This window comes from Mytilus galloprovincialis, chromosome 6 (assembly GCF_965363235.1).
Source record: "Mytilus galloprovincialis chromosome 6, xbMytGall1.hap1.1, whole genome shotgun sequence".
Classification (NCBI taxonomy): Eukaryota; Metazoa; Mollusca; class Bivalvia; order Mytilida; family Mytilidae; genus Mytilus; species Mytilus galloprovincialis.
Genome location: NC_134843.1, coordinates 32,385,811 through 32,413,307, shown reverse-complemented (window position 1 = coordinate 32,413,307; position 27,497 = coordinate 32,385,811). Strand labels below are relative to the sequence as shown.

Genomic DNA, 27,497 nt, shown 5'->3' with positions numbered 1-27,497 from the left:
GAACAGATTGAAGTTCCTAATTTTATACTATCAAACTTCCAGGAACTAATACGCTCTAATATGCAATTAAAGGTATGTTAAAGTACAGAATTTTCCAGCAAAAGTCAGGACAAGGTATATAGTTTTGACATGATCGCGATCGAAATGACATCCATTTCAATTGACAAAGTAGCCATAATAATGACATTACAATTGTATGCTTAAAATTGCTGAATTTTGATATAGAAAGCAAAGGGGCTATGAATAAGTGGTTTTATTCCTATATAAATGACTTTAGATAAGTATCACACATTTTTCTGTAGACTCAAATTTCAAATTATCAATGCATAGATTTTATGTTAAAACTTATATGTTGTTACATACGTTTTCGTTACAATCTGATGTTAAATAATGATACTAGGATCAACGATTTGGTTTTTGATGTATTTACCAATCACCTACTAGTCGGTAGAGAAAACAAAGACATTTTATTTCGACTTTTTGTGTTGTGTATTCATCTCAAAAATACATGATCTTGAAATTAAAGATTTAAGGATTGTAAGACAAATTTCACAACGTGTTTTACCGATTTTGAGTATTTTCTATACATGTAATACGAAACTTGTCTCTAGGTCAACTGTTTTTTAAAGGATCAAATATTATTTGAAATATTTACTGCATTGAGATAAAAAGATAAAGGATTTGCTATTTATTAAAAAAATCTGTCATATATAAATAACTCGCACACGTCTTTCTGTTTATTGTATTCGAACAAACAATAAAGCTACTTTAATTAAAAAAAACACAACATATTTAATTAAAAAAAATATTTGATAAGTTAAACCGTCAAGATATAACCTAGACATGTATATCATGTCTATTGTTACAAAGCTAACAGAAAAAATCTACCATACATTTAACGATTGGTTAAGACAAGCAAATTCTTAAAGCAGTTTTTTTTTGAAACAATTGTCTCATTGGCAACAATACCGCATCTCAACTTTGCATTAAACTATTTTCTTATTTCTGTCAGAGTATCGGTCGTTCAAAACAATATTTCATATCAATAGTGCAATGCAATCGGGTTAATCAATCAATCAATCAACCAATCGATTAATCAATCAATCAAACAAGTTGAACTAATATACCAATCAAACAATCTACCAATTAACCTGTTTATTTATATTAGCATTAAATCCGAGAGCTGAATTTTAAATAATTTTTCAACTTCAGTCTTGGCATTAATTTGAAACTGCCTTTATTTTCTGAAAACGTTTGTAGGACCAGATCAATCAATACCGGCTTATAAAATAGTACATGTACAATGTGCGCACAAAGATGAAAGTAAATCGTAGTGGCCTTTTAGTTGACAAGTAAGATTTTTGATAATTCCAACCATATCAAAGGATAACATAGGATAAAATATGATGCATTAATAACACCTGAATGAGGTAATTATGTTGTAACTCAGGCACGGATCCAGGGGGGGGGGGGGAGGTGTTCCGGGGTTTGGAATCCCCTTTTTTTGGACGATTAAGGCATTTGAATGGGAACATGTAGTTTGAAGCCCTCACCCTTTTGTCCTGGGTTAGGAATCCCCCTTTTTAAAATGGCTGGATCCGCCCCTGCAACTTTGAAAGATCAATCCGCAAAACAAACACGTTTACAAAAGTATATAGTTTCGCGGAAAAAATGCCAGGAAATAAATACCGGAAAATACAAATGAAATACACGAATGAAGGCTATTACAAATGTACTAGATAATATATTACTAGATATATACTCATAATTATAGTAAAACTAAAATACCAATCAGTATCCATCTTACATCCAATGAACTTAGTGTAAAGATGTCATTAACAGTGAAAAAATAATTTACTGATAACAAAATCGATATAAAAATAAAAGCAATATTCATATTTAAATTAAATACGGTGCACATTTGTACAATAATCAGACCGAGAGTTTCCTCGTTTGAATTGTTCTGCATTTGTCATTTCGGGGCCTCTAATAACTTACTATGCGGTATGAGTTTTACACATTGTTTAAGGCCGTACGATAATTTCTAGTTGTTTATTTCTGTGTCATTTCCAGGTCTCTTGTTATGTGGAGAGTTCTCAATGACAATCATACCATCACTCCTATATTTATATTGAATATGTTACCTTATAGAATAGTATGTTTAATGCTCCCGTCACACTAGACCACGATCGCAACACGCTCACCGCGATTAAAAATAAATTCAGATCGTGGTGTAGTCGCGGTATGAGCAGCATGAAAATGTAAATTTTCGTTGTTTTCACGATGCCACTACGTCCTCATTACGCTTCTATAACGACCCCGCTACGTTCATACCACGTTCTCACCACGCTTATTGTGCGGCCTCAATACCATTATAAAGATCTAACTACGCTCATTACTTTATCACTACGACCATGCCACTATCTATCTTATTGCAACTCGAGCTTACAACACGTCTACGGGAATTATAGCACGCTCGTATACGCTCTCAGACTGTAATAACGTCCACATCGTGTATCATACAAATACTTTCCCATTCCTTCAATTTCTCATTTATACGCAGATTTATCGGAAACACCACAGTCATGCCACCAAATTCTACAAGAACTCGTGGGCGTGATGGTAGGGCTAGAGTTAGAATCAGAGGGCCTCTGATACTTAATGTCTTAAAGTGATGTTAAGTTTAAGTCCAGGCGACAGTGCTCTTCTCAATACAGTATCTGCCTTCTTGATTCTTGGACCAACTCTGTAAAGAAGTCCATCCAACATCTCTGGTTGCATTCTCCAAAAAATAAAGAAGGAAGGTTCATCCTTGATTCCTAAATCGTTTATAAAATGATCATAATGACCAAACTGAAGTCTCCTTTCTGTTGATAACCAAGGACGAACCCAGAATAACTGTGTAAGGATTGAACCCCGCCACATTCTGTATGCATGTGCCTGTCCCAAGTCAGAAGCCTGTAATTCAGTGGTTGTCGTTTGTTGATATGTTACATGTTTGTTTATGTTCATTTTTTGTACATAAATTAGGCCGTTAGTTTATCTCGTTTGAATTGTTTTACAGTTGTCATTTCGGGGCCTTTAATAGCTGAATATGCGGTTTGGGCTTTGCTCATGGTTGAAGGCCGTACGGTTCCCTACATTTATTAATTTCTATGTTATTTGGTCTCTTGTGGATAGTTGTCTCATTGGCAATTATACCACATCTTCTTTTTCAAACCAACAATTCTTCCGAAACTTCCTCTTCGCTCTCTAAATCACAATATCATAGCCTGCAGGTAGTTAAAGTTTTGCATTACTACATTGACATGGTCTTGTGTTTCCATGGTTCAATTGAAATTTATGTTTCAACTAAACATGGAGAGCTTTTATATATTTGCTGTGACAACTTCAATGAGCATAACTAGAACACGAACTGGTCGTAAGAAGAGCGTGATGATGACGACATGAGCGTGTTGAAATCGCGCTAAGGTCTTTGAACAGCGTGGTATAAACGTAGTACAGTCGTAGTAGCACGGGGTTGGGTCGCAGCGAGAACGTGTTGGTTGCAGTGAGGTCGTAGTAACGTCGCTGTGAAATCGTATCGCAGTCTCCTTGACTAGTATCGCGATTACGGTACGCTCTTGCTACGCTCTTGCTACTCTCTTGCTACGATAGTACAGCGACCTTTGCGATCTTACCATGACTATAAAGGAGTAGGTTCAGTAAGACCCCTTTTTGGCCCCAAAATATAGCAGTTTTACAAAATTGTTAAAATGTAAACCTTTAGTTATTTATTGGACAGTAGAATGCTTCTGCTACATAAATATGGGCTGTTTTTGACAAAACAATGCACATATATCCGGTACTAGCACCATTAAGTCATGCTAAATTACTGAAATCCTCATAATTCTAGCATTTTAGTTAAATTTTAGACGGTTTTCGTGTAAAACGAAAGTGGCCGCATTCGTGTTCATCCTTAATATTGAAATGTAAGTTGTATTTTATGATAATACATAACATATATAAAGGTTGAGGATGAACACGGATGCAACCACTTTCATTTTTACCAAAAAACATCTGAAAAGTGACATTTTTCGGCATATTAGGTAGATTTTTCATATTTGAGCTTGAATCGGATCGTTTTAAATGATTAAATCTGTTAAAATCTTTCACATAAACTAATTAATTCAAATAAAATAGACACTTAAGTGTTTAAAAAGTGGTCAAAATCTTTCGTCAGATGAACCTGAAATTTGAGGCCAAAATCGGTCCTTACCGGACCTACTCCTTTCCTGTTTACAAAACTTTGAATTTATCGAAAAACTAAGGATTCTCTTATCTCAGGCATAGATTACCTTAGCCGTATTTGGCACATTTTGTGGAATTTTGGATCCTCAATGCTCTTCAACTTTGTACTTGTTTGGCTTTATAAATATTTTGAAATAAGCATCACTGATGAGTCTTATATAGACGAAACGCGCGTCTGGCGTATTAAATAATATTCCGGGTACCTTTGATAACTATTTACTGACGTCTCACTACGCTTTTACCACGACCTGATTTTGCCACGACCGCACAACGATTGTTTTGAACATGTTCAAAGTTGGTATAGCATCAAGATCATGAAGAACTCAACACGACCGTACCACGACCTTTCTCTGTGCTCTACCTGTATGCACAACGATCGTCAAAATATGCATTTTTTTCAGAGATCGTAGTGCGATCGAGGCCTAGTGTGACGGGGTATAATGAATTGATAATTTTACCCAGTACGTATTTTAATTCCCGGGCTCATCGTTAAATTAAGGATGTTTGCGATATTACATTTAAAATAAGCAAAAACGAGCAGACACAATCCTTGTATCTATGTAAGAATTAATTGAAAGTTTATTTTGTATTTTGAAGTTACGAAATTCCTGACTTAATAACTTACTAGTAATACATAATGTTTTACAATCATTGAAATCCAAAACTTCACTTAAGACACGAGCATAGCGAACGAGTTGGTGTATTATCAGTTACATGGTGTGTCACTGACCTTAATAATACGATATAAATGGGGTAGAATGAAATTCAAAACAGTGTGGCTGTGGCCATTGATTGACACATTAAATTCATCCATTGACTGGGACAATTTACGTGAACGTTTGTCTATAACGACCACAGTTCACGACGTACCTACGATAGACATTTAAACTGTGGCGTCACCAAAGGTTTCTTAACGCCTTTAATTATAAAATAATTCGAAAAATTAATCAGGAATAACCTTTATGTTTTGATTTATACAATTGATATAAATCAAAACATCGTGTTATTCCTGATTAATTTTTCGAAATACTTTATTAAGGTGTTGAGGACCTTTGGTGACCCCATAGTTTAAGTGTCTTTAAAAAGTACACAGTGAGCAATGGTCGTTACATACAAACGTTCACCTAAATTGTCCCAGTCAATGGATGAATTTAATGTGTCAATCAATGGCCACAGCCACACTGTTTTGAATTTCATTCTAAGTAAATTCCTATATTGAATTTGCTGACCTCATATATATCGTATTAGGTTATTAACACGTAACGAATTGATCTGACCGACTATCTTTACATGTGGTATTTAAACTAGCGGCCTATCAAAGTGATCAAGTTTTCAACACTTAGTATTGAGAACCTACTTTTCACCAAAACAAATGCCAACAATAACAACTTGTTAGGCTAGCTTTAATTTGTTTTATGAATTTATTTCAATCGTTCATCACCAATTTCTTCGTCTATTGAAACCTTTCATATTTCTTTAAAAGGGAAGTATCTCCTTACTAACCCCATATGGTAGCTAACCATATGTGGTAACTGACCCCATATTTTTTACCCTATATTAAATATATATATTCACCACATGTAGTCCTTTAACCAATCATATCTCCATAAATCTATAGGAGGAAACATAAATATATGTATGTCGTGTACAAGTTGCGATTTTGTACAGGTAATAACATGTACAAAAATGTTGTACATGTTGAAATTTCACATAAGCCGTGAAGCTTTCTGAAAAATTATTTTTGAGGTTAATGACATGTCATTAACCTCAATAATATTTGTTTTAAAAATCCTCTGCAAACGTGTTTTTCTTTTGAGCACAGTGTTCACAGAGTTTCAGAAAGCTTCACGGCTTATGTTGGCTTAGTGCGTTTTCAGGTCCTTGTATGTTAAATGCAGCCCACCATGGCCTTCAGCAGTGTGACTGTTTTAATAATAGCATACATTTCCTAAAGTAGACAATTGGTTTCACTGAAATTTCTAAGAACAATGCCCAAATGTTTTGAATTATACACCTCCCTCTCTTTTTGTTACATGCAAAACTGAAAGCAATATCTCCTGTGCATACTCTGTATAAAGGCTGGAGAGAGTGTATAGTTTTAATGGCACCAAGTTTAGATTTAAATAGCTATGAAATTATTGAATCTGCTCTATTAATATTTTAGACCTAATGCATAAATGACGAGTATGCTAAACTAATGCAGCAATAATTTTTGGATGATTAAATAGATCATCGCATGAGTCGAACGTCATTTTTATGTACTACAGTACAGCGAAGTGACTGTGAAATTTGATCAAACTGCAAACATTAAGTATTCTATAATTTGAACAGAAATGAATCCTTCATAAGAACCCAGAATTTTGAAAACTTTAAGGTACTTTTAACATACTGAAATGTACCTTTCATAAGATATTATGTTTTCTAGGATTCCAGCTGTCAATATCTCTTACTGCTTCAGAAAGGTTCTTTCTTTGTCAGAAGTTGTACCTGCATCTTTTGCTTGCTTAACACTCCTTATCAAAATTTCTATCCTCTCTTTTGAAAACAGGATTTCTTTTGCAGAGGAATAATTTTTTGTTCCCTCGACATGTCAAAGATTTCATTGTAAAATATATACTGGCTATGCACTTGCATAATAGAAACATATTTTTATTTTCCAATTTTGTACAAGTTAAACCAATTTTTAAGCAATATTTTGTACATGTGGCACTTTTGTACATGTTATAACTTGTATTTTTGCCTTGTACACATTATAACATGTACAAAACTTTTATACATGTTATAACCTGTAAAAAATCGTCACTTGTACACGACATATACACCGTAAGAATTTAATAGTTACATGTATACATAGATTACTCTCTTTGAAATCAATAACGTCACCAAGACACGAGCATAGCTAACGTAAGACGTTGCCAAATCACCGTCCAAAAAAGAAAAAAATATCAAAAGTGAAATCATGCCTTTTGTGTAGAATTTCTGGTGTAATACTGACATATCTAAATCTAGAGCCGGACAGTTATTGCTGTTAATTTTTTATTTATTGGAAGAATTCTGTTTGGTCGAAAGTCAATATAAAAACTAAGTGAAGATTTCATTCCGATAGCTGTCTGCAAATAAGAGGTCACCCTACCTGAGCAACCTTTATCCGCCAAGTCCTTGCTTACTTTTCAAATACAAGTGCTTGGAGAAAGAAAAAAAAAACCACCTATATACATGTACATATACAGCTGTTTACAAATAAGACAGGTCACAACACCATACAATTGAAAATGGAAATGGAGAATGTGTTAAAGAGACAACAACCCGACCATAGAGCAGACAACAGCCGAAGGCCACGAATGGGTCTTCAATACAGCGAGAAACTCCCACAGCCGGAGTAGTCCTAATGTGTGTCTCATCCCTATTGCACATTTAAGAAAATAAAGTAAGTTTAAACTAAAGTCCTTCAGCTTGCCACTAAACAAATATGTTTAATAGTTCTGTGATAAAGGACGTCATACTAAACTCCCAATTATACACAAGAAACTAAAATTAAAAATCATACAAGACTTACAGAGGCCAGAGGCTCCTGACTTGAGACAGGCGCAAAATGCAGCGGTTCCAAACATGTTTTTGGGATCTCAACCCTCCCCTAGACCTCTAGCAAATGTATAAATAACAAACACACAACAATACGCACAGTAAAACTCCGTTTAAGAGAGAACCGAGTCCGATGTCAGAATAGGTAACAAAAGAAACTAAACAAAATGACAATAATACATAAGTAAACAAAGGATTACTAGAAATTACTGATATACCAGCTCCAGACCTCAATTAAACTGATTGAAACATTATGTCTTCCTCATATGAATACCAAGCACAATCCCTCCCGTTAGGAGTTTAGTATTATACAATCATAAATATATGAGAAGAACATAACCCGTATCATGCAAACAACTAGTTTTAGAATAAATCTGTTTAATTCCGATGCAAAGACTCTATAAGTGAATCAATATTAATGCCGACATATGCAATCTTTAATGACCTGACAACAGTATCGTAACTATTTTTTGTTAGCTTTTGAGGTGAATACTGACATTTTTGTTCTTTGTAAAGAATATTTCCATAAAAGATTGGATGTGAAATACTTGAACGTATAAGATGTCTGCATGTTGAGTTATATTTACGAATGCTGTCCTTGTACCGATGATAAAATTTAGTAAATGTTTTGACTAGTTTGTAATATCGAAAACCCTGGTGTAATAATTTTTCAGTAATACATGAATTTCTCTCGCTAAATTCTAATACGTTGTTACATACACGAGCGAATCGTACAAGTTGAGATATATAAATACCATAAGATGGTGACAAAGGAACGTCACCATTTAAAATGGATAATAAACGATAGGAAATGTAAAATCATCTCTTTTAGCATGCTTACTTCTATAATTCACGTGCGTGTAGGTGGAAATACACAATACACACATTTGAATTCTTCTTATTAATTAACTTGTTCGTGTTGAATGTTTGGAAGTACCTATCAGCCACGTTTTCCTATTCTCCAGGACCCAACACATCGTGTTTCTGCAGTACAGAATAGGACAAACTCTATAATATTCCGTGGCTCATATGAAGGGTGGGTGCTTCATCAGGGGACCTGACCCAATCCTTCATATTGTACTAAGCTTTGACTACCGATCTAGTCAGTATTTCTTTTAAGTTCCGATGTCTACTATATGCCACCATTGGTGGTTTTGGAAATAGCTCCCTACATTTCGCACTGCGAACTAGTTTTTTATAATGTTTTCGTAAAGCTTTATTTATATTTCCTAACAAGAAGTGATATTTAGTTACAGTCAAATACTAGTGGTATCTACTTGTCAGATTCTTGTTTAAAGCGGCGTAACTCTGGTCGTTCGATATTGAGAGCCGATTCACAGTTACGAAGTATTTCATGGTCCTTATATCCCCATTGCTTAAGATGGCCTTTGAATTTACAAAGTGTATCTTTTAAATATTGCGTGTTGCTGTTGTTTCGGTGGTGGCGAATAGCTTCCCCTTTTATAAATCCAGAGAAGACTGTTGGGTTATGCATAGACGTCCTATCTAAATATTGAAACGTATTAGTAGGTTTGGTGTAGCTCTTTATATCAAGGATACCGGTGTTCCTGAACCTCAACCCTTTATGTACGACTGTATCGAGAAAAATAATTTCTTCGTTTGAAATTTCATAAGTAAACTTTAATAAAGGGTGATGATCATTTTCTATTTTAAAAAAACTCCTCAACCGCTTCTCCTGACGAATGAGCTATTATAAACGCATCATCTCTATACCTTCTGTAAAATAAGATCTTATTTTTATACTTATATTTTTCAATAATTTCATTGATAACTTCGAATGCTCTAATATCACAAATTTCTGGGCTGCATTTACTTCCCATACTAGCGCCTATTTTCTGTACAAAGTATCGGTCATTAAATTCAAAATAATTGTTTTTCAACACTGTGGCTACTAACGATTTAATTGTTTAACAGCTAGGTAATTTTATCGGATAATCTTCTTTTACTGCACTGTTATAAGCCCGTCCAACTGAATGAATGAGTTCATTGAACTCCATGTTTGTATACATGCTGGTGCAGTCAAAAGAAACTAAGAGGCAATCCCGATCAGGCCTTAAATTTTCTATTTTATTTATGAAATTCCCACTATCTCTAATGTGACTGTTCTGTCTTTTAACTATAGGTATCAAAAAGTAATCAATAAATTTGCTAACCCTTTCGGTGACAGAGTTACATTGAGAAATAATTGGTCTGCATGGGGGTAATTCATTTACTGTCATCGTTTGTTTTTTTATCCCTTGAATAACAAGTTCACTTATTTTGTGAAGTTCAGGAAGGAGAAAAAAACGACCCAATCTGGGTCCCTCTTTCGATGAGCCACGGAGAACATCAAGAGTTATCCCATCAATCTCACCATTGTCAAACATCTTGCTGATTTGTGTTTGTATATTATTTTTAATCAGTAATAGATTAGGTTCTTGTATCTCCGTGTAATGGATAGAGTTTAACTGCCTTAATCCTTCTTTAATGTAGTGTGTCTTTTTAGATATTACAATTGCGCCTCCCTTGTCGCTCTTAGAGAAAATAATATCCTGCATATTTTTCAAAGATCGTAATCAAAGCTGTTGTTCTTTAGTGAAATTGTAGTAGTTATTTCGGAAATCAAGATTAGATAATTCAAACTTTGTTAGATCTAGATAATTTTCAAGTTCAAAGCAAGCAGGTGTTGGTTCATAAAATGATTTCTGTCGGAACGGATGCATTCCCCGAATTTCTGTATTGCCAAAATGAAAACGACATCTAAGTTTTCTGGCAAATTCATTGAAGTCTACCATTACAGTTCTGCCTAACAATTCCGTCAGACCGACGACATTTGCTTGTATTTTTCGAATACCGGTATAATGCATAGGCTGTTCCAGGGGGAGGCTAGTGCCCCCCTCCTCGCAGCTATTCGTTGGAAAAATGTGGTTGATTATATATATATTGAATCACTGAAGCATGACTGGAGCGGCCTCCCCCCTTATGAAAAGTTCTCGATAATCCGCCACTGAATTATGTCAGCTGAAAGCGGCTGTGAAATTATTGTGCGTTAGATTTTAAGCAATTGTGAAATATGCGTTGTCATTTTGAGTAAGAATTTTGACATTAAGTGATATGTGAAACACGTTGCTTTCTTTAAATAAAGAAAAGCAAAACGTTAACTCTTAATACCACTGACTGATAACCCAAAGATTGTTGCTGAATTTTTGTTTGCTTTTGAATTGAAAGAATAGTGTGTACATTCTTGCAGTGGACAGCAAGTTGAATAGTTTTTTTTTTATCAGGAAATCCTTAAAATTTGAGATGTTTTATGAGACCAAAATAAGTCTCTACATAAGAGGTCCAAATGAAACTGGTGTGATACTCTCAAGAAACATATACGGAACCTTCTTATAAGTTACATGCCACAGGGTTTCACTTCACGTTTAAATTTATCTATACAACATCTACCATTAGTACAGACAACTTTAATAACGAGTTGAGAATACGGAGGCATCCAGATTATAATGCAAACTGAGTGCTTACATTTATATTTTGATTGATTTGTGCAATTTGCATTATACATCCGATTTATAGAAACTGGGATTTTGCTATAGGATTATGAAAAAAGGATATACAATCGCAAGTAATAAAGTCGAGCTTTAAAATGTATATTCAGATAGTAGCTGTATAAAATTATACATTATTCACAACTATTCAACATTGCTTTCGACTGCAAGAATGTACAAACAGAAGGATTGAATAGGGTTTATGAGAAGGACATACACGTTATAACTTTAAACCTTACCTTCCACACACATCAAGCAATAACGATATTTTTGAAGGACATGAAAATGTATTAGAACTTAATATGCTTTTTTAATGTTTACCTACTTATAATTTCAGATTGTTAGGATAAAACCCAGCATGGCTTCCATGACCAGCATGGACGACCAGGAAACAAAACAAGGAGGGACATGGGTTACAATGGATCAACCACCATTACTAAAACTTTTACAGAACATTCTAAGAGAGTACCCAAAAGATGCTCAAATATTTCACGTAAGCTAAATCTTTAAAGATGTAATTCATTTTATGTCTTCATAATTCTGTACAACCATTTTTTTTCATATTGTTTGTCATTTAGCTTTCGGAATAATTTCAGGAATACAAAACCAAAAGATATCAAGACAATCTATCCTTTTGCATGGAGTTCGAAAGTTTCCTTTGTTAACCTTTTTATGGAAGCAAAGATTTACCACTGATTGTGGTAGCTCGTGTTTTCAAAAGAATCTACGATAATTAAATTTCAGGGACAAACTAATTTCTTTTTATTTCTTTCCAAATGCATCACTTAAAACAACACCATTTGAGATTAAACACAATTACTATACTCCTGGGTGAATGGGGCTCATTTCTGTATTCGTAAGTTTTTTAGACAATGTTTTAAGATTATTCTCTATAAAAGAGAAGCGAAAGGTACACAACTTGTAACACACGGGATATTCAAACTCATATAACAAAATTGTTTTGTGTCATGCATGGATGGATACTCTATATTCTTTTGTTTTTCTATTATGACAACATTGACAACGCAAGGGCAAAAAAAATCAATTTAAATTTATTTTTGATTTGATTTTAATCTAATGTCTACGATGAATCATTTTTCGTATTAAAGAACCCCATATTTCTTCATTGTTTTGCCTAGATTTTACTATTGATTTTGATTGGCATGTTATTTTTCTATTCTGTTAACCTGATTTCAGGAACTAGTGCAGAATGCAGAAGATGCTGAAGCCACATTGATGAAGATTTTGTTTATACCAGAAACATCTACTTCATCCCCGCCTGAATTCGAAAAGTATTTTCAGGTATTTTTGTTTGTTTTAAAGATATTATATGCATGTATCTGATTTTTGGTTGATGAGACTTGTGCCCGACTTTCACAGGTAGTTTCCGACACAATCACAGGTTGATTTTTATTTGATGTAGTTCAATGCAAATTCAAAATATGCTACAAAACATGTATATATGGTGTTTGAAATAACTACATGTAGGTCCCGATAAAATCACGCATTTGTTTTTCATAACATTCATTTCAATGTAAATACAAACTTTCAAGTTAAAAAATTAAGAATAACGCTTTGATTCACTGATATTTGAATGATATCAGAATTTTTGTATTATTTGAGAGAGAAATGCCTTCATATTACACTCATAGAAAGGAAATAGATGTATGCTGTCCGCAAAGTGAGCTTTACCTCGATAGAGCATTTTTAAAGTGATTTAAAAAAAAAAAGCTCCTATCGACTACTGAACGTCTATCACATTTTTGAATTCTAAAGTGTCCCATCATGGTCGACCAACTTTTTAACCCATTCCGCTGGCAAGTTTAAGGTTCTTTAATATTGTGTTTTTTTTTTTAAACTTTTTATACACCTTATTTTTCAGTCTCCAGGCGTATGTGTTTACAATGATGCCCTTTCAATGAAGTGGATTGGAAAAATATTAGATCAGTGTGTATTAGTCACAAGGAGACGGAGGAAAACAAAATTGGGAAATATGGACAAGGATTCAAATCCATTTTTCATCTGACAGGTACACAAATCTATGTTGCTTTTGAAAGGTACAAACATTTATTTTTTCATCTGACAGATTCGTTAATCCATGTTTCATCTGACAGAATCGTTAATCCATGTTTCATCTGACAGGTATACATTATTTCAGTTAATCTACTTTCTTAACAGATTTAGCTCTGCTCAGTGAAAAAACATTACAAGTTTAATATGACGTCTGTTATCACTGAACTAGGGGATAGCTGAAGCACGAATCCTGGTGTGTGATTTTCTAGCTGTGTTGAAGATCCATTGGTGGCCTCGCGTCGTCTGTTTACTGCTCTTTGGTCGGGTTGATATCTTTTTGACACATTCCCTATTTCCAGTCTCAATATAAAAATTGAATCAAGTCTTAAAAAGTAAAATAACAACATATCGAACTCCGAGAAAATCCAAAACAAAAAATCCACAACCCAAATGCAAAATCAAAAGCTCAATCACATCAACGAATGGATAACAATTGTCTTATTCCTGATTTGGTACAGACATTTTCTATGTAGAAATTGTGAATTAAACCTGGTTGTATAGTTAGCCAAACCTCTCACTTGTATGGAAGTCGCATTAAATTCATTTATAGTTGACAATAATCTGTTAGCAAACAGAAAGGTAAAAATGTCAAAATTAGGGTACATCATTGTGTTATAACGTCATATACATTGTATATATATATGTTCAGAAAATATTACGGGCGACTTATTTAAAAAAATCATTTTGTTCATTGCAAGGTTCTCAGTGTCCAAAATAATATGAATTAACAGTTTGCTACTTGTTGAAATAGATAAAACATTTCATTCTTGACTTATATTCATACCACAGAGTCGAATACTTTTTTTTGAACATTTTTATTTCGTTATTATTTTTTCTAATAGACCACCCTCTAATAGTAAGCGGAGGTACAGTTTTGCTGATAGATCCATTTAGTCATCATTCATGCGGCTACTTCAAACTAAGGAACCTTTTTTCTACTATATCAACTTCAAAACACATTAAGTCATGTTTTGAATTATTCGGATTGACAGAAGAGGCTATACAAAACAATTTTTTTGATGGAACTTTGTTTTGGTTTCCATTTCGCAAGCAGGAAAGTGAATTGTCGAAAAATATTTTTTCAGAAAGTAAAGTAGAACAACTGTTAAACGACTTTGCAGATGATCTGTCGATTGTTTTGCTTTTACTTAATAATCTACAAAAACTACAAATGTACAATCAGAAGGACCCCACTAAGCTCTATCTTGAAGTTGAACGAACTCAGCTTTTATCAGAAACAAACTTTCCAGAAAATACCATTCCTTTGGAAAATACTCCTGATGAGTGTCTAATCAGAGACATTGAGATTAAGTTAACAACAGCAGAAACTTCTTGTCAGACAGATAAATGGGTGATTGTTAATCAGCCCGATAGGACGTCTAATGATGAAAGAGACGAATTTGATATAGGACCACACTGTAAACCAAACATAACATTAGCATATCATTATGCAAACAACAAAGATAAACCTATGGTTGGTGGTCGAATTTTTAATTACCTACCTTTGCCAGTCACATGCATCACTGGGTTTCCCGTATGTGTACAAGGACCGTTTGCCATCAGTCAGAATAGACGTGAGCTTAAATTTCCAGACAAACGTTCAACCGATAGATTTGTACTATGGAATGAAAAACTTTTTCAACTCATACCGAGTACATACAAATTATTAGTCAATTATCTAATATCCACCAGTGATATGAATGGTAATTCTGAACAGTCAGTTGCCACTGTTTACAACTGTATTCCAGACATTGATGAAGTAGAGACATTCTGGAAACCATATACAGAATCTGTTTATAAAGAGGTTTTGAGCTTGCCTATTTTCTTCACAGAACTTAAAGATAACCATTGGGTCACCAAAGAGGTAGCATTAAATCCACCAACAAATAATGAATTAGTTAAAACTCGAGTCACAACATATTTACTTGATCATAAACAACCTGTTATAAAAATAGGAGGAAACATTCCATCGATATTATGCCGTTCAGAAATAACAATGATTACTCCTGCCTTCATGGTAAATTTTCTAAGAAATGCTATTCTACCTGAAACATATCCTGGAGAGATGAGATTATGCCTACTTGAATACATTTTGCAGGATCACACCTTAGACATTGAGGGCATAAAACTTATTCCTGTAGAGAATGGAGATTACGTGTGTTTTTGTCGTTCATATGAGTATGATGACGAACCCGAAGAAAAGCTTTTACTATTATCAGCTGATCAGCGAAGAGTATTCCCAGGACTTGAACACAGAATTGTCAAGACTGATGGCCTTTCTGATTCAGCCTATCAAAGTTTGAAAGAAATTGCAGCCATTGGTAATTATGCAAAATGTAGTAGATAAAAATGAAAAATTATCGCCTTTTTTTTAAAAGCTTTGTCAGTTTTATCATGTTTATAGAGTTCTTTTCATTATTGACTTTAAATGTAAGGTTTTCAATGTTTCTTTTGTTATTTATTGATCAAAATTAAAACGGACAGTGTCGATATAAAAAAAAATGTTTAAATGCCTTTTCAAAGTCAGGAACCTGGTTATTTTTTAATTAATCATATTTACCAATGGGAATTTGCTATTGATTTTCAGCTAGATTTTTTAGTGGTGTATAAAGTTTAATGATTGAACTCTTGTAGGACAAATAGACGTTTTTCTAAAAAAAAAATATGTTTATATCATAATGGAATTTTATCCTATGTTTCAGAAAAATATCAACTATGTTGTTTACATTTGGATGATCTGCCCATGTTGTTACAGTCAGTAATAAAGCAACACTGCTATCCTTTTGACACAGACGGAGTAGCTGAGATCATTGAAGAGTCTCCACTGACCATAAACTGGATAACACAAGTATGGAAATTGATAAATTCGTTTGATCCACATGATTTGAAACCATTTGAAGATATCCACTTGATACCAAGAAGAAAACCAGAATCAAACAACTTTCAAACTATTGCACATTTACTTACTATGAACAGATCATATTTGTTTTCAAGTTACGAAGGATGTCCTAACATTGCTAGCAATATACAGACTATATTAGAGTCCGTCGGAGTAGAGGTGATACCATACCCATGCGATGTACTTCAACCATGCGAACATCTTCTTATAGGAAATTATATAAAGATTCCAACTTTTGATTCGTTGATTGAGTTGTGCAAGAACAATAACGATCTTCAAAACAAGATTCAAAGAATTCTTGGGTTTAAACGCACTTTGGATTTACCGAATTCCGAAATTACTAGTGCCACTTCTTTTGGGCAGAAAGAAGACCTGACAACACGGATAAAAGGGATACTTCGTGACCACCCAATTGATCATTCATTTCTAAATGAACTTTTACAAAATGCAGATGACGCAGGAGCAACCGAAGTACATTTTGTGTACGACAAGCGACAACACAGCAAAAGCAACGACGAAATATTTGATGAACGATGGAAACCACTTTTAGGACCCGCACTTTGTGTGTTCAACAATGCTTGTTTCACAGAAACAGATATTAAAGGAATACAAGAATTAGGAATTGGCGGAAAATGTGGAGACAAATCAAAGGCTGGACAATTTGGGTTCGGGTTTAACGCCGTTTACCATATAACTGATGTTCCATCCTTTATTACAAAAGGACCAGATTCCCCAGGAGGAGGGGTTTTCTGTGCTTTTGATCCTCATTGCAAATATGCTCCATATGCACATTATGACCAACCTGGAATGAGAATGAACTTGGATGAACTCATAGACAAGTATTCATCGGTTTATCGTTCTCATATCGGCGACGTACTGACGTCAGATACTGGTACATGGTTCCGGTTTCCTCTTAGAAATCATTCTATGATGACATCATCAGAACTGCTGATTAACGAAAATTCAGATCCTGAAACAGAAACGTTACAGTTGATTGAATGTATGCAAAAAAATATAGTAGACAGTTTAATTTTTCTAATGAATGTAAACTGCATTAAAATTTCACAAATAAACGAAAATACTGATAATTTGGAAGTGATCAAGAAAGCTGAAATAGACCTCACAAAGTCAGATGCTAATACAAGAACCAGATTCCAAGATTCGGTAGGAAGAAATGTACAATTACTCAATTCTTCATCCACTTATCAGTGTAGTGAGTTTGAAGAATATCGATATCGCATGACAATAAACGAGGAAAATCAGCATTACAACACATACTTAGTTGTTCAAGCTATTGGCCTTCAAAATATTGACCAAACAACACGGAACGTTGTAAATGAAATTAAACGTCTCCCAGTTGGAGGTGTCGCTCTTCTTGCAGACTCGTCCGAAAACATCATAGAGGACAAACGATCGAAAACCAAATACAGGGTGTTTAGTACGCTACCACTTCCTTCTACAACGGGTCTCACAGTTCATATCAATGGCCATTTTGAGCTTGATTCTTCTAGAAAACAACTATTTGAATCTAGCCACTCAAGGAAACAAAACGATAACAGATACCAATGGAATACAATTCTATTAAAAGAAAACTTGTCTCATGTTTATGTGAGTTGCATGGAAGAATTGAAGTCATTTTTATTTCAAGACTACGAGGACAATAAGTTTGACAAATTAGAAACATTTTTGGCTCACTTTCCTGTTGATAATACCCAACACAGGTATTGGCAAGCATTGCTATTCTATTTCTATCTAAATATAAAGACACGAAGAGCAAGTTTGTTCCCTGTAAGTCCCGAATACACTTCACTCATTGTTCAAGATAATCAAGGATCGTCCAATCATATAAACATTAAATGGGTATATGAGGAAGAGTCTAATGATGTATTCTTTGACGATTTGGATTCTCAAATTACCGGAAGTGACTGGCGAGATAGTGCAACTAATGATACAGTGCAGGATAAAGCAGGAAAATTACGAAAGTTCTTTGTCAACATGGGCATTAAACTATCATGTGGTTCCCAAGATATCGAAAAAAGCTTTTCAAAAACATGTAGATACCAGAATGGTAGAAAGGGACACCATGTTTACACTTCTTTATCATCGTCTGACTTTGCATGCGTTTGTAAAGAAAACATCTCACCTAAATCTGTAAGTGTGTTTCTGAAAAAGAAATTTAATGCACTTTGTAGTAGTGAATGGAAAATAGCAGTTAAAGTCATACCAATTGATGATATAGAACTTTGCCTGGATTTCCTTCTGAAGGCACTTAATTGGAAAGATATCGTAGGTCTTCCGCTTTTGATGACAGATGATGGTTTAGTTCATCCCATACAACTCAGGAATGAATTCTTTTTATCTGAATTTGAAGACCTACTGCTTGGTATGGAGGGAAGATTTGTTCATAGAAGCTTGGTACCATCTCTTACAAAATACACAAAGGAATGTAAATCTTCTGATTTATTTAAAAAATTAGATTTAGAGAATTTTGCTAGACTTTTAAAAAGATCTCAAGACAAGGCCAGACTCAAAAGCGCAAGTATTATTGATTGGGATCAAAAAGAAGCTCCAGTGGAAGACAAATGGATAGAAACATTTTGGTCATTCTTTAAGTCCCTTCACCATGTTCAAGACGAAAACGAGGATATGGAAATTCCAGACTCGTTACACAATTGGTGTTTAATTCCAGCCCTCTTTGGAACACAAACATTTCTCGTTCCACTAGAAAAAGGATACTGTGTATTAGATGAGAAAACATTCGAGAGAGACAAAGGTTTTACAAAGGTTATAAAGAAATTGCAAATTCCAAAATCTTTAATAAAACCTGGTCTGAAAGGAAGTTTGTCTTTACTTGCAACTTACACAGATGCAAATAAAACATTTGATTGTTTACAATACTGGATAACTCATCGAAGTATTCAGTTAACCTCTGAGGAATGCGCAGTTATACTTAGTTATTTTGGGCAAAACACTGGCATCCTGTCCAAAGACCGCATAAGAGATATAAGAAAACTCAGTATTTTTGAAACCATAGACGATGACATAACACATTTAGTTCATCCAAATATTGTTGTAACAGTAGTAGATGCTGACATGCCTGTGCAAGGCTTGCATGATTTGTTCAACTTCATAAAGGTAAACGTCCTAAAATACAATCCAGATGCTAATAGACTTTATGGAGCTTTAAAACTCAGTGCTCCATCCCACAATGCAATGGTACATTCAATATCAGATCTATACGCTTTGTTGATCTTGCCACATATTCACAAACTGAAAACACCAAATCTCATGGTTCATTTGGAATATATACTAGATAAAATGTTGTATGACAGCAGTAATATCAAAGAACAACTGAGTATAGTTAAATTTATTCCTCAAAATAATAAGCTGAAAAGTGCTTCAGAATTCTTTGATAGAAGTAATAAACTATTCAAACAATTTTGCGAAGAGTCAGAATTTCCACCAACTCCATTCAACGATAAAAAGTGGTATAAGCTACTTAAAGAAGCAGGAATGAAAACGAAGAGATCGAAGGAAATACTACTTGAGTTTGCCAAAAGAATGGTCAAGATAGCTGCATCCAATTTAAGCTATGAGACAAAGATTTTAAAGTCGAAAACAATAGTCGAAGATATTTTCAAATTTATTCATAACCCAAAAAACAATAAAACTGTTGTTGAGAGCTTTATTAAAGAAATACGAACAATATCTTTTATTTTACCTCAGAAAATAGGCGAGGAGTATACAGCAATACAAGCAGGAATAGCAGGAGATACTTTAATGAGATTTGAGGGGATCCTGTCGGCCAACCGATTTCATATAGTTTGGACAGTTCGTCCAACTTTACCATACTATGCTATGAGTGGTGAACCAATTAGTGCACTGCATGTAGAGCAAGCACCATGTATAATAAGTGTTCTTCAACACACAGAAAATATCTGCGCTTCTCTCAGTCTCTCATGGAACATCGATCAAAATGAGTTAATTAAAAGAATTAAGAAAGATATATATGAGTACTTTTGTGATAATTTAGAAGATGAGTCTGAGATCACCAAAACATTGTCAAGTGTACCACTTGTCCATGTTACGAAACACAAAACGTTTGTTAGAGCTGACAACATCGTGAAAAATTTATCAAGTGGAAGTGAAATAGTTCCATATCTTATTCAAGCACCAGAGGAATATGCACCATTCTACAAATTATTTCGTTTACTTGGAATGACAGATACACCAACAGTTAAAACACACGCTAAAGTATTGTCGAATTTTTATAAGGACTTTGGTAAAGGAAGATTAAATATCGAGCAAATTGAACAGGTGGAGAAAGCGATCAAAGGTCTTGTTCAGATGCTTCAAACAACAATGGTTGATGAAAGTCAGATAGGTGTCGATGAAAGTCAGACTGAAAGCGATGAAAGTCAGACTGAAAGCGATGAAAGTCGGAATGATAGCGATGAAAGGCAGACTGAAAGCGATGAAAGTCGGATTGATATCGATGAAAGTCAGACTGATATCAATGAAAGTCAGATTGATATCGATGATCTGATTTTAATGACAACAGATTATCGTTTGGTTCCATCTTCAGAGATATTTCTGGAAACTAGAGATGACGAAAGACAAAGGATAATGAAGAACGGAACTCTCAACCTGATGGCGGACTTGACAATATTTTCTCTCAGTAAAAGTCAGATAGAGGAAATATTTAGGAAACTCCCAGAAAAGTTGCGACCTATCTTTGCAAGTACTTCCATTCATGAAGAAGTTATTTCCACTGATGAAGTATTCCTAAATAGCGATATTGCAGATAAGCTTAAGGATTATATAACCAGCGAACACTTTATGACTGGAATTTTGCGTCTTGCAAAGTACAAAGCATCGTCCAGAAATAGGCAAATGGGAGAAAGTTCACTTCTAGTCATCGAATCAAATTTAAAAACAATTCAAATCTGCACTGTAAAACAATTGCAAACTGTATTAAGTCTGAATACTAGAAGGTTAAAGGAAACGGAAGTTTCAAAACGGTGTTACCTAGATAAGAAAAATAATATTCTGTATTTTACATCTTTCGATGTAGATGCAGTCAAATGGCTCTCATTATATGATCTGGAGTTAGCCTCTGCAATTGAACCGCTATGGAATGGTAACATTGAAAAGGATCAAATTTTGAAAATATTATCAAAAATTGACCTCAATCCATTGGAATTTTCAAAACGCCTGGACGATATCGGTATACCACCAATGGATGAAACTGGAATTATTTCCTTTGTTCCTCTTCCAGGCTCACTTGTTCCAAAAGAACTTACTGAATTTTTAGTTCCACTGGAGTCTGTAGTACCACTGAAGAGTTTTGTAATTTATAGCGATTGGAAAAATACACAGCGCTATAAATACGGAGTAGTTTTAGATGTTATTTTATCAGACGAACAAAATGCGGAATATATTCTAAATGTTGGTAGTTCATCACCTAGAAATATGCGTATGTCAGAACTATTTATGATAAAAGAAATGTCAGAAATAAACTCTGAAACTCTCCATTTGAATGACGACGAATACAGTCATAGAAGCGATTTGACTTTAAGTGCTGCTATGAGGTTTAGAATGAACCAACAGCCAAATCCACAACCTGATGAAGGGAAACGTTGGCTTCAACAAGCAAAATACGACTTGGAAGTAGCAAAGTTGACAAAAAAAACGATTGATGAGGCGCTGTCTAAAGGCTACAACTGGATATGTATTATTTGTCAGCAGGTACTATTATTTTTTAAAAGTGAAGTAGAGTTTTCCCATAGCACAAACACATGGTTCTTGAATAATGTTTTTATGTTAAATTTTAAAGGCCAAATTCATTAAACGTTCGAAGACCCGCAAAAAACAAAACAACCTTAACATGACACACAAACTCGTACAAGTGTCTTATGACAGTTGCAACCTTAGCATAAGTAAAAAAAACGTCAATTTTATGAACTTAAAATTTACAGAAAAACGTTTACTTAGAATCATACGGATACCGCAATTATCCATTATGGCATGGTATTGGTTGCAAAAATTCGATATTTTTCATTTAAATGCAAAATTTTATATTTAATTGGTATATTTCTTCATTTAAATGCAATATTTTTAAATTTGAATGGTATATTTTTTCATTTAGATGCAATATTTTTTTATTTAAATGGTATAATTTTTCATTTAAATGGTATAATTTTTCATTTAAATGGTATATTTTTTCATTTAAATGCAATATTTTTTATTCAAATGTTATAATTTTTTCATTCAAATGGTATAATTTTTTTATTCAAACGCAATATTTTTTATTCAATTGGTATACAAAATCATTTGCATGCAATATTTTTTATTCAATTGGTATAATAGTTTTTTTTATTTATATGCAATAATTGCATTATGGGAATTTTTTTGACGTCTTAAGGTCAAATTTGCAACAACGTTTGTGATTGGTCGATAATTGTTTGGATTTATCCCCTTTCTTTCTAAACATGGCCCGGTGACCAATAATTAAAAAACGCTTCAGAATATCGCCCCTCTAACTTAATAATCTGGCGTTCGTGCGAGTCCTGCACTGGCTGTTTGATTAAAATCTTGAATACCAACTTGTTTTTCTATTGCAAAAATATGGTCACAACGTTCGGGCCACTTTTCAAAAACTTCCATTGTATATAGATCATGATATATGCAAGTTTACCTCTTTTTTTATAAATAGATTAGACTTTAAATGGTTTTACATCAGTAATTTTTTGGGTCCTTTATAGCTTTCTGTTCGGTTTGAGCCAAGGCTCCGTGTTGAAGACCGTACTTTGATCTGTAATCATTATGGTTTACATTTACAAATTTTGACTTGGATGAAGAGTTGTCTCACCGGCACTCATACCACATCTTGTTATATCTATATACAACGTAAACTAGACGTTTCTCAGACTGTTTTTTTTTTTTTTTAATCCATTGCCACGCGTTGTGTACTGTTTGATAACTCAATCTGGAAGAACAAGATTTATTTCAGTTCTAGTTGTTATTAGCTTTGAGCAAATTTTCAGTAATTGCAAATACTCTTATGTCGGTGCTTTTTCTATTGTCTTAAAATTAGTTTTTTGTGTGTGTCTCGTTTCGATCTTTTCAGTTAATCTAATTGCAACTGATTGTACAGGTTGCTGTTTTACTGTACTGTTACATTACTGTCCCAGATTCGGGATGGATTGAGTGCTCACAATCAAGTTGTTGTACTGTTACACCGCTGTCCCAGATTAAGGAGAGGATTTGGGATCCCGCTAACATGTTTAACCCCACCACATTCTGTATGTATGTGCTTGTCCCAAGTCAGGAGCCTGTAATTCAGTGGTTGTCGTTTGTTGCTTTGTTATACATATTTGTGTTCGTTCATTTTTTGTACATTAATTCGGCCGTTAGTTTTCTCGATTGAATTGTTTTACGTGACATTTGTGATTTCGGGGCCTATTATAGCGATGCATGCTTAGCTTATTGTCGAAGGTCGTACGGTGACTTATAGCTGTTGATTTCTGTGTAATTTGGTCTCTTGTGGAGAGTTGTCTCATTTGCAATCATACCACATCTTCGTTTCTATATCAACCCTGCGATATTCTTTATGTGCCTGTCCAAGGTCAGGAGCCTGTAGTTTAGTGGTTGTCGTTGGTTCATGTCTCGACTCATATTTGATATTTTGTAAATTGTTTTGTTATGTATAATTAGGCTGTTAGTTTTTTAATTTGAATTGTCTACATTTTCATGTCGGGCCTTTTATAGACGACTTTACAGTATCAGGTTTTTGTCATTGTTGAAGGCCTTACGATTGTCTATAATTGCTTACATCCATTTCATATTTGAACTCCGGTGGATAGTTGCCTTATTTGCAATCACATTCCATCTCTTCGTTTTTATATTATATACCTGACTTCTACACTCGTGTTTTCATGAACAAGCATGAAATATTTGTCACTGGGTGTTACAATTAGCAACATACAATCAATCAATTTAAACTTGTGTTGAATAAGAGCCATTTTATATTTATTTATTTGTTCGGGTGGGGGACAAAAGGATTTCATATATGAATATGGTTGCCTGGTAAGAGCTGAAAAATAGGCATGATAAGCGACAGATTGAAATGAATAATAATGCCCTTTCGTAAGCTTCCCTTCCCCATCCTTCATTTATAAATTTAAACTGACCACCACGGAATAGCCCAATAGTGTTGAAAGTAGCGTTAAACACTAATCAATCAAAAACCCTTCCCTAGAATATCAAATAATTGTCCCTTAACAGTTATTGTCCGTGTAGTTCTTATATTTATCCAGCTTATCGTCTTACTATCATACCATAAAAAAAAAGTTTATAAAACAGCTCACATTATAATATATCTGCATTCATAAATTTATTAATTTCATTTAGACTAAACGACGCCATGTTTATTATGTGCCTCTGTCGTCTTAATAACCTATCAAAAAAGAAGAGGTAAAAGAGAGCCAGAAGATCTTTCAAATGCCAAAAAAAAAAAAACCAGAAATAGACTTCTTCTGGCTCACTTCCGAAGAAAAAAAAACCCGACCGCGTTTTTAAAAACGCCTTAATTGCCCCTACCTTTTTTTCCAAAAAAAATGGCATTATCAAATATATAAACAAAAAAATAGATAAGAGGCGGTACCAAACCTATAGATAACATAATAAATAAATGATGAAATATACAGAATAAGGTGATTGATTTTTGTTTGCCTTATGTCAGCTGGCAAATATGTCACGCATATTTAGGGCAAATATAATAGAGATCACAGGATAAAGAATAGAGTGAAATGGTAAAAACTAAAAGATATAGAATTATAGAAACGATCTTTGATCTGAAACCCTCCCCTCACACACACATCATAACCATTACTGCCAATACTCGCATATATACATCTGTATACAAATATCTAAATTTGAACCTCCCCCTCCCATCCCTAAGACACCGAGAATTTTTATCCGCCCCTATTATATGTGTCTTATTATATACATTTTGTACGGGTCTAGACAATAGCTAAACGTACAATCATATAATTTGTTGGATACCTAATTATATTATATACTGTATCACAAAATAAACTGGTATACCCCCCCCCCCCTTTCCCAATGCAGTATTGAAAAGTAAATCATCAAGGTTTAAAAGTCCTGAAGATAATTATGTTTTGAAATATGCTGTGCATACTTATTTAAGCAATGACATATTTATGATAGTAATTATTGAACTACTGAGGGGCTTGAAAAAAAGTCTATTTAAAGGATTCGGAGATGAGAACAGTAAAAAAAGCTCAGCAACGAATCCTAAATGTAAAATGATTTGCGGCATAATACATGACACCACATCTTCCTATATCTATATTAGAGCACATATTATAGATAGTATTAAATATGAAGTTCACGCCTCATACAGTGAAGTCTTATGCATGTCATAGGAATATTGTTATAACATGGGTTAGTAACTGGTTCCAATTTATCCTGAATTGTCTTTATTAAATAACTAGTTCCGGAGTATAACAGCTTATTAAGTCTCTACTTGTCACGGGGTCTCTGGTTCTGGTGTTGTAATTAGGTGATTTTTTTTCTTCATGTAGTATAAAAAGAGGTGGCTTAGTTCAAATAATTATAACGTCCTGGAAGGCTTTTTATTCTTTTTTTTCATGTTTGCCCTCCTGCAACGTTAATTATTATATTACTTGTCACGCGCATTTTTTGCTCTACCTGCATGGCCATTATTGGCATTAATTGCCAGTGCATGAACGCCAGATTTAGTTAGAGGGGCGATATTCTGAAGCGTTTTTTTAATTATTGGTCACCCATTTTAGAAAGAAAGGGGAGAAATCCAAACAATTATCGACCAATCACAAACGTTGTTGCAAATTTGACCTTAAGACGTCAAAAAAATTCCCATAATGCAATTATTGCATATAAATAAAAAAAACGATTATACCAATTGAATAAAAAATATTGCATTTAAATGAAAAATATCGAATTTCTGCAACCAATACCATGCCATAATCCATACCTTGAAACAGTAAACTACAAGGTTATGATTTGAACCCAGGAAATTAAAGTTCTCTAATTAAATTTCAGTCTCAAAGTCTCAATAAGTTTGTAAACAACCATGCATTTTATATGCAGTGAATTGTACACACTTTTTTAAAACTAAATTGTAATATGATTTTATGGTTTAAAGCTTTCTCAATGGAGCATACGTCTTTTTCTTTAGACTATCGAATCGCATCTGTAGTCTTGTGATAGTGTGCTAGCCTCGAGTGCGAAAGGTCATGTGTTCTATTTCAAATTCTGTATCATTTGAATCACGGCTTTTCTTTAGATTCCGTAATTGTTTTCATTTTTATTTTCTATTGAACAGAAGAATGCTTTCAACTGCTCTAAGACAATCATCTTTTTACAGGCATCAGAAAAGGCATTAAAGGGAGCAATGTATACCGTAAATGCTGATGAGGTTCAACGTGTCCATCGTCTGACAGCGCATATACCGGAAGAAGATACAGAATTACTTCACACAGCTAGTCTACTTGAAAGCACAATTGGAAGCATTGAGAAGATGAGATATCCTATGTATCGTGCTTTACCAGCAGATTTATATGAAAAGGAGGATGCACAACAAGCTTTAGAACTCACCGAACAATTAATCAATGAAGTACAAACAAAATACATTAACAGTCTTTGAGCTGTAAATCAAATATTTAGCTTCGCCTCGATCATCAATGTTTTCCCAGGGTAACAATATGCTCCATTGCCATTTCAGCTTTGCGTTATTTATATGACATTGTACATGTATGCCTAATATTAAGATATTTTATTTAGTGACCGCAATAATGAAAATGCATATTATTTTTCATTTTCCAATGAGACAACTCTCCACAAGAGACAAAAATGACACAGAAATTAACAACTATAATAATACATTTAGGTCGTTCAGTTCCTTTAAAATTATTACAGTTCATATCATAACTTTTTTCCGAGTACATTTCTATCACAAACCAAGATGTTACAATAGTTGATTACCGGTAGTAGGCAAATATAAGCTATTGTTGATTAATTATACTACAATATTGTTTTAC

The 27,497-nt window shown here is 34.0% G+C and overlaps 2 protein-coding genes across 2 annotated transcripts in view; both read left to right on the top strand.

Moving 5' to 3' along the window:
• Nucleotides 1-91: 91 nt before the first annotated feature.
• LOC143079382 (sacsin-like) overlaps nucleotides 92-27,497 on the top strand; it is a 30,875-nt gene continuing 3,469 nt past the window's right edge. Inside the window, exons 1-4 of the mRNA XM_076254670.1 lie at nucleotides 92-114; nucleotides 11,758-11,913; nucleotides 12,618-12,722; nucleotides 13,303-13,449. Coding sequence (XP_076110785.1) covers nucleotides 11,779-11,913; nucleotides 12,618-12,722; nucleotides 13,303-13,446 — 384 coding nt within the window. The 5' untranslated portion in view covers nucleotides 92-114; nucleotides 11,758-11,778 and the 3' untranslated portion in view covers nucleotides 13,447-13,449. The remainder of the gene's footprint in view (nucleotides 115-11,757; nucleotides 11,914-12,617; nucleotides 12,723-13,302; nucleotides 13,450-27,497) is intronic.
• On the top strand, nucleotides 14,586-27,343 carry LOC143079381 (sacsin-like). The gene is made up of 3 exons (XM_076254669.1): nucleotides 14,586-15,814; nucleotides 16,196-22,140; nucleotides 26,825-27,343. Exons 1-3 carry the CDS (start codon nucleotides 14,665-14,667, stop codon nucleotides 27,101-27,103), a joined length of 7,374 nt encoding a protein of 2,457 aa, XP_076110784.1. The 5' UTR covers nucleotides 14,586-14,664; the 3' UTR covers nucleotides 27,104-27,343.

What these genes read in the sequence shown, in the direction of transcription:
- LOC143079381 (XM_076254669.1), top strand. Translation starts at nt 14,665, where the DNA reads ATGTACAATCAGAAGGACCCCACTAAGCTCTATCTTGAAGTTGAACGA. An exon ending in GAAAGAAATTGCAGCCATTG is followed by an intron (nt 15,815 to 16,195) that starts GTAATTATGCAA and finishes CCTATGTTTCAG; the next exon opens with AAAAATATCAACTATGTTGT. An exon ending in TATGTATTATTTGTCAGCAG is followed by an intron (nt 22,141 to 26,824) that starts GTACTATTATTT and finishes ATCTTTTTACAG; the next exon opens with GCATCAGAAAAGGCATTAAA.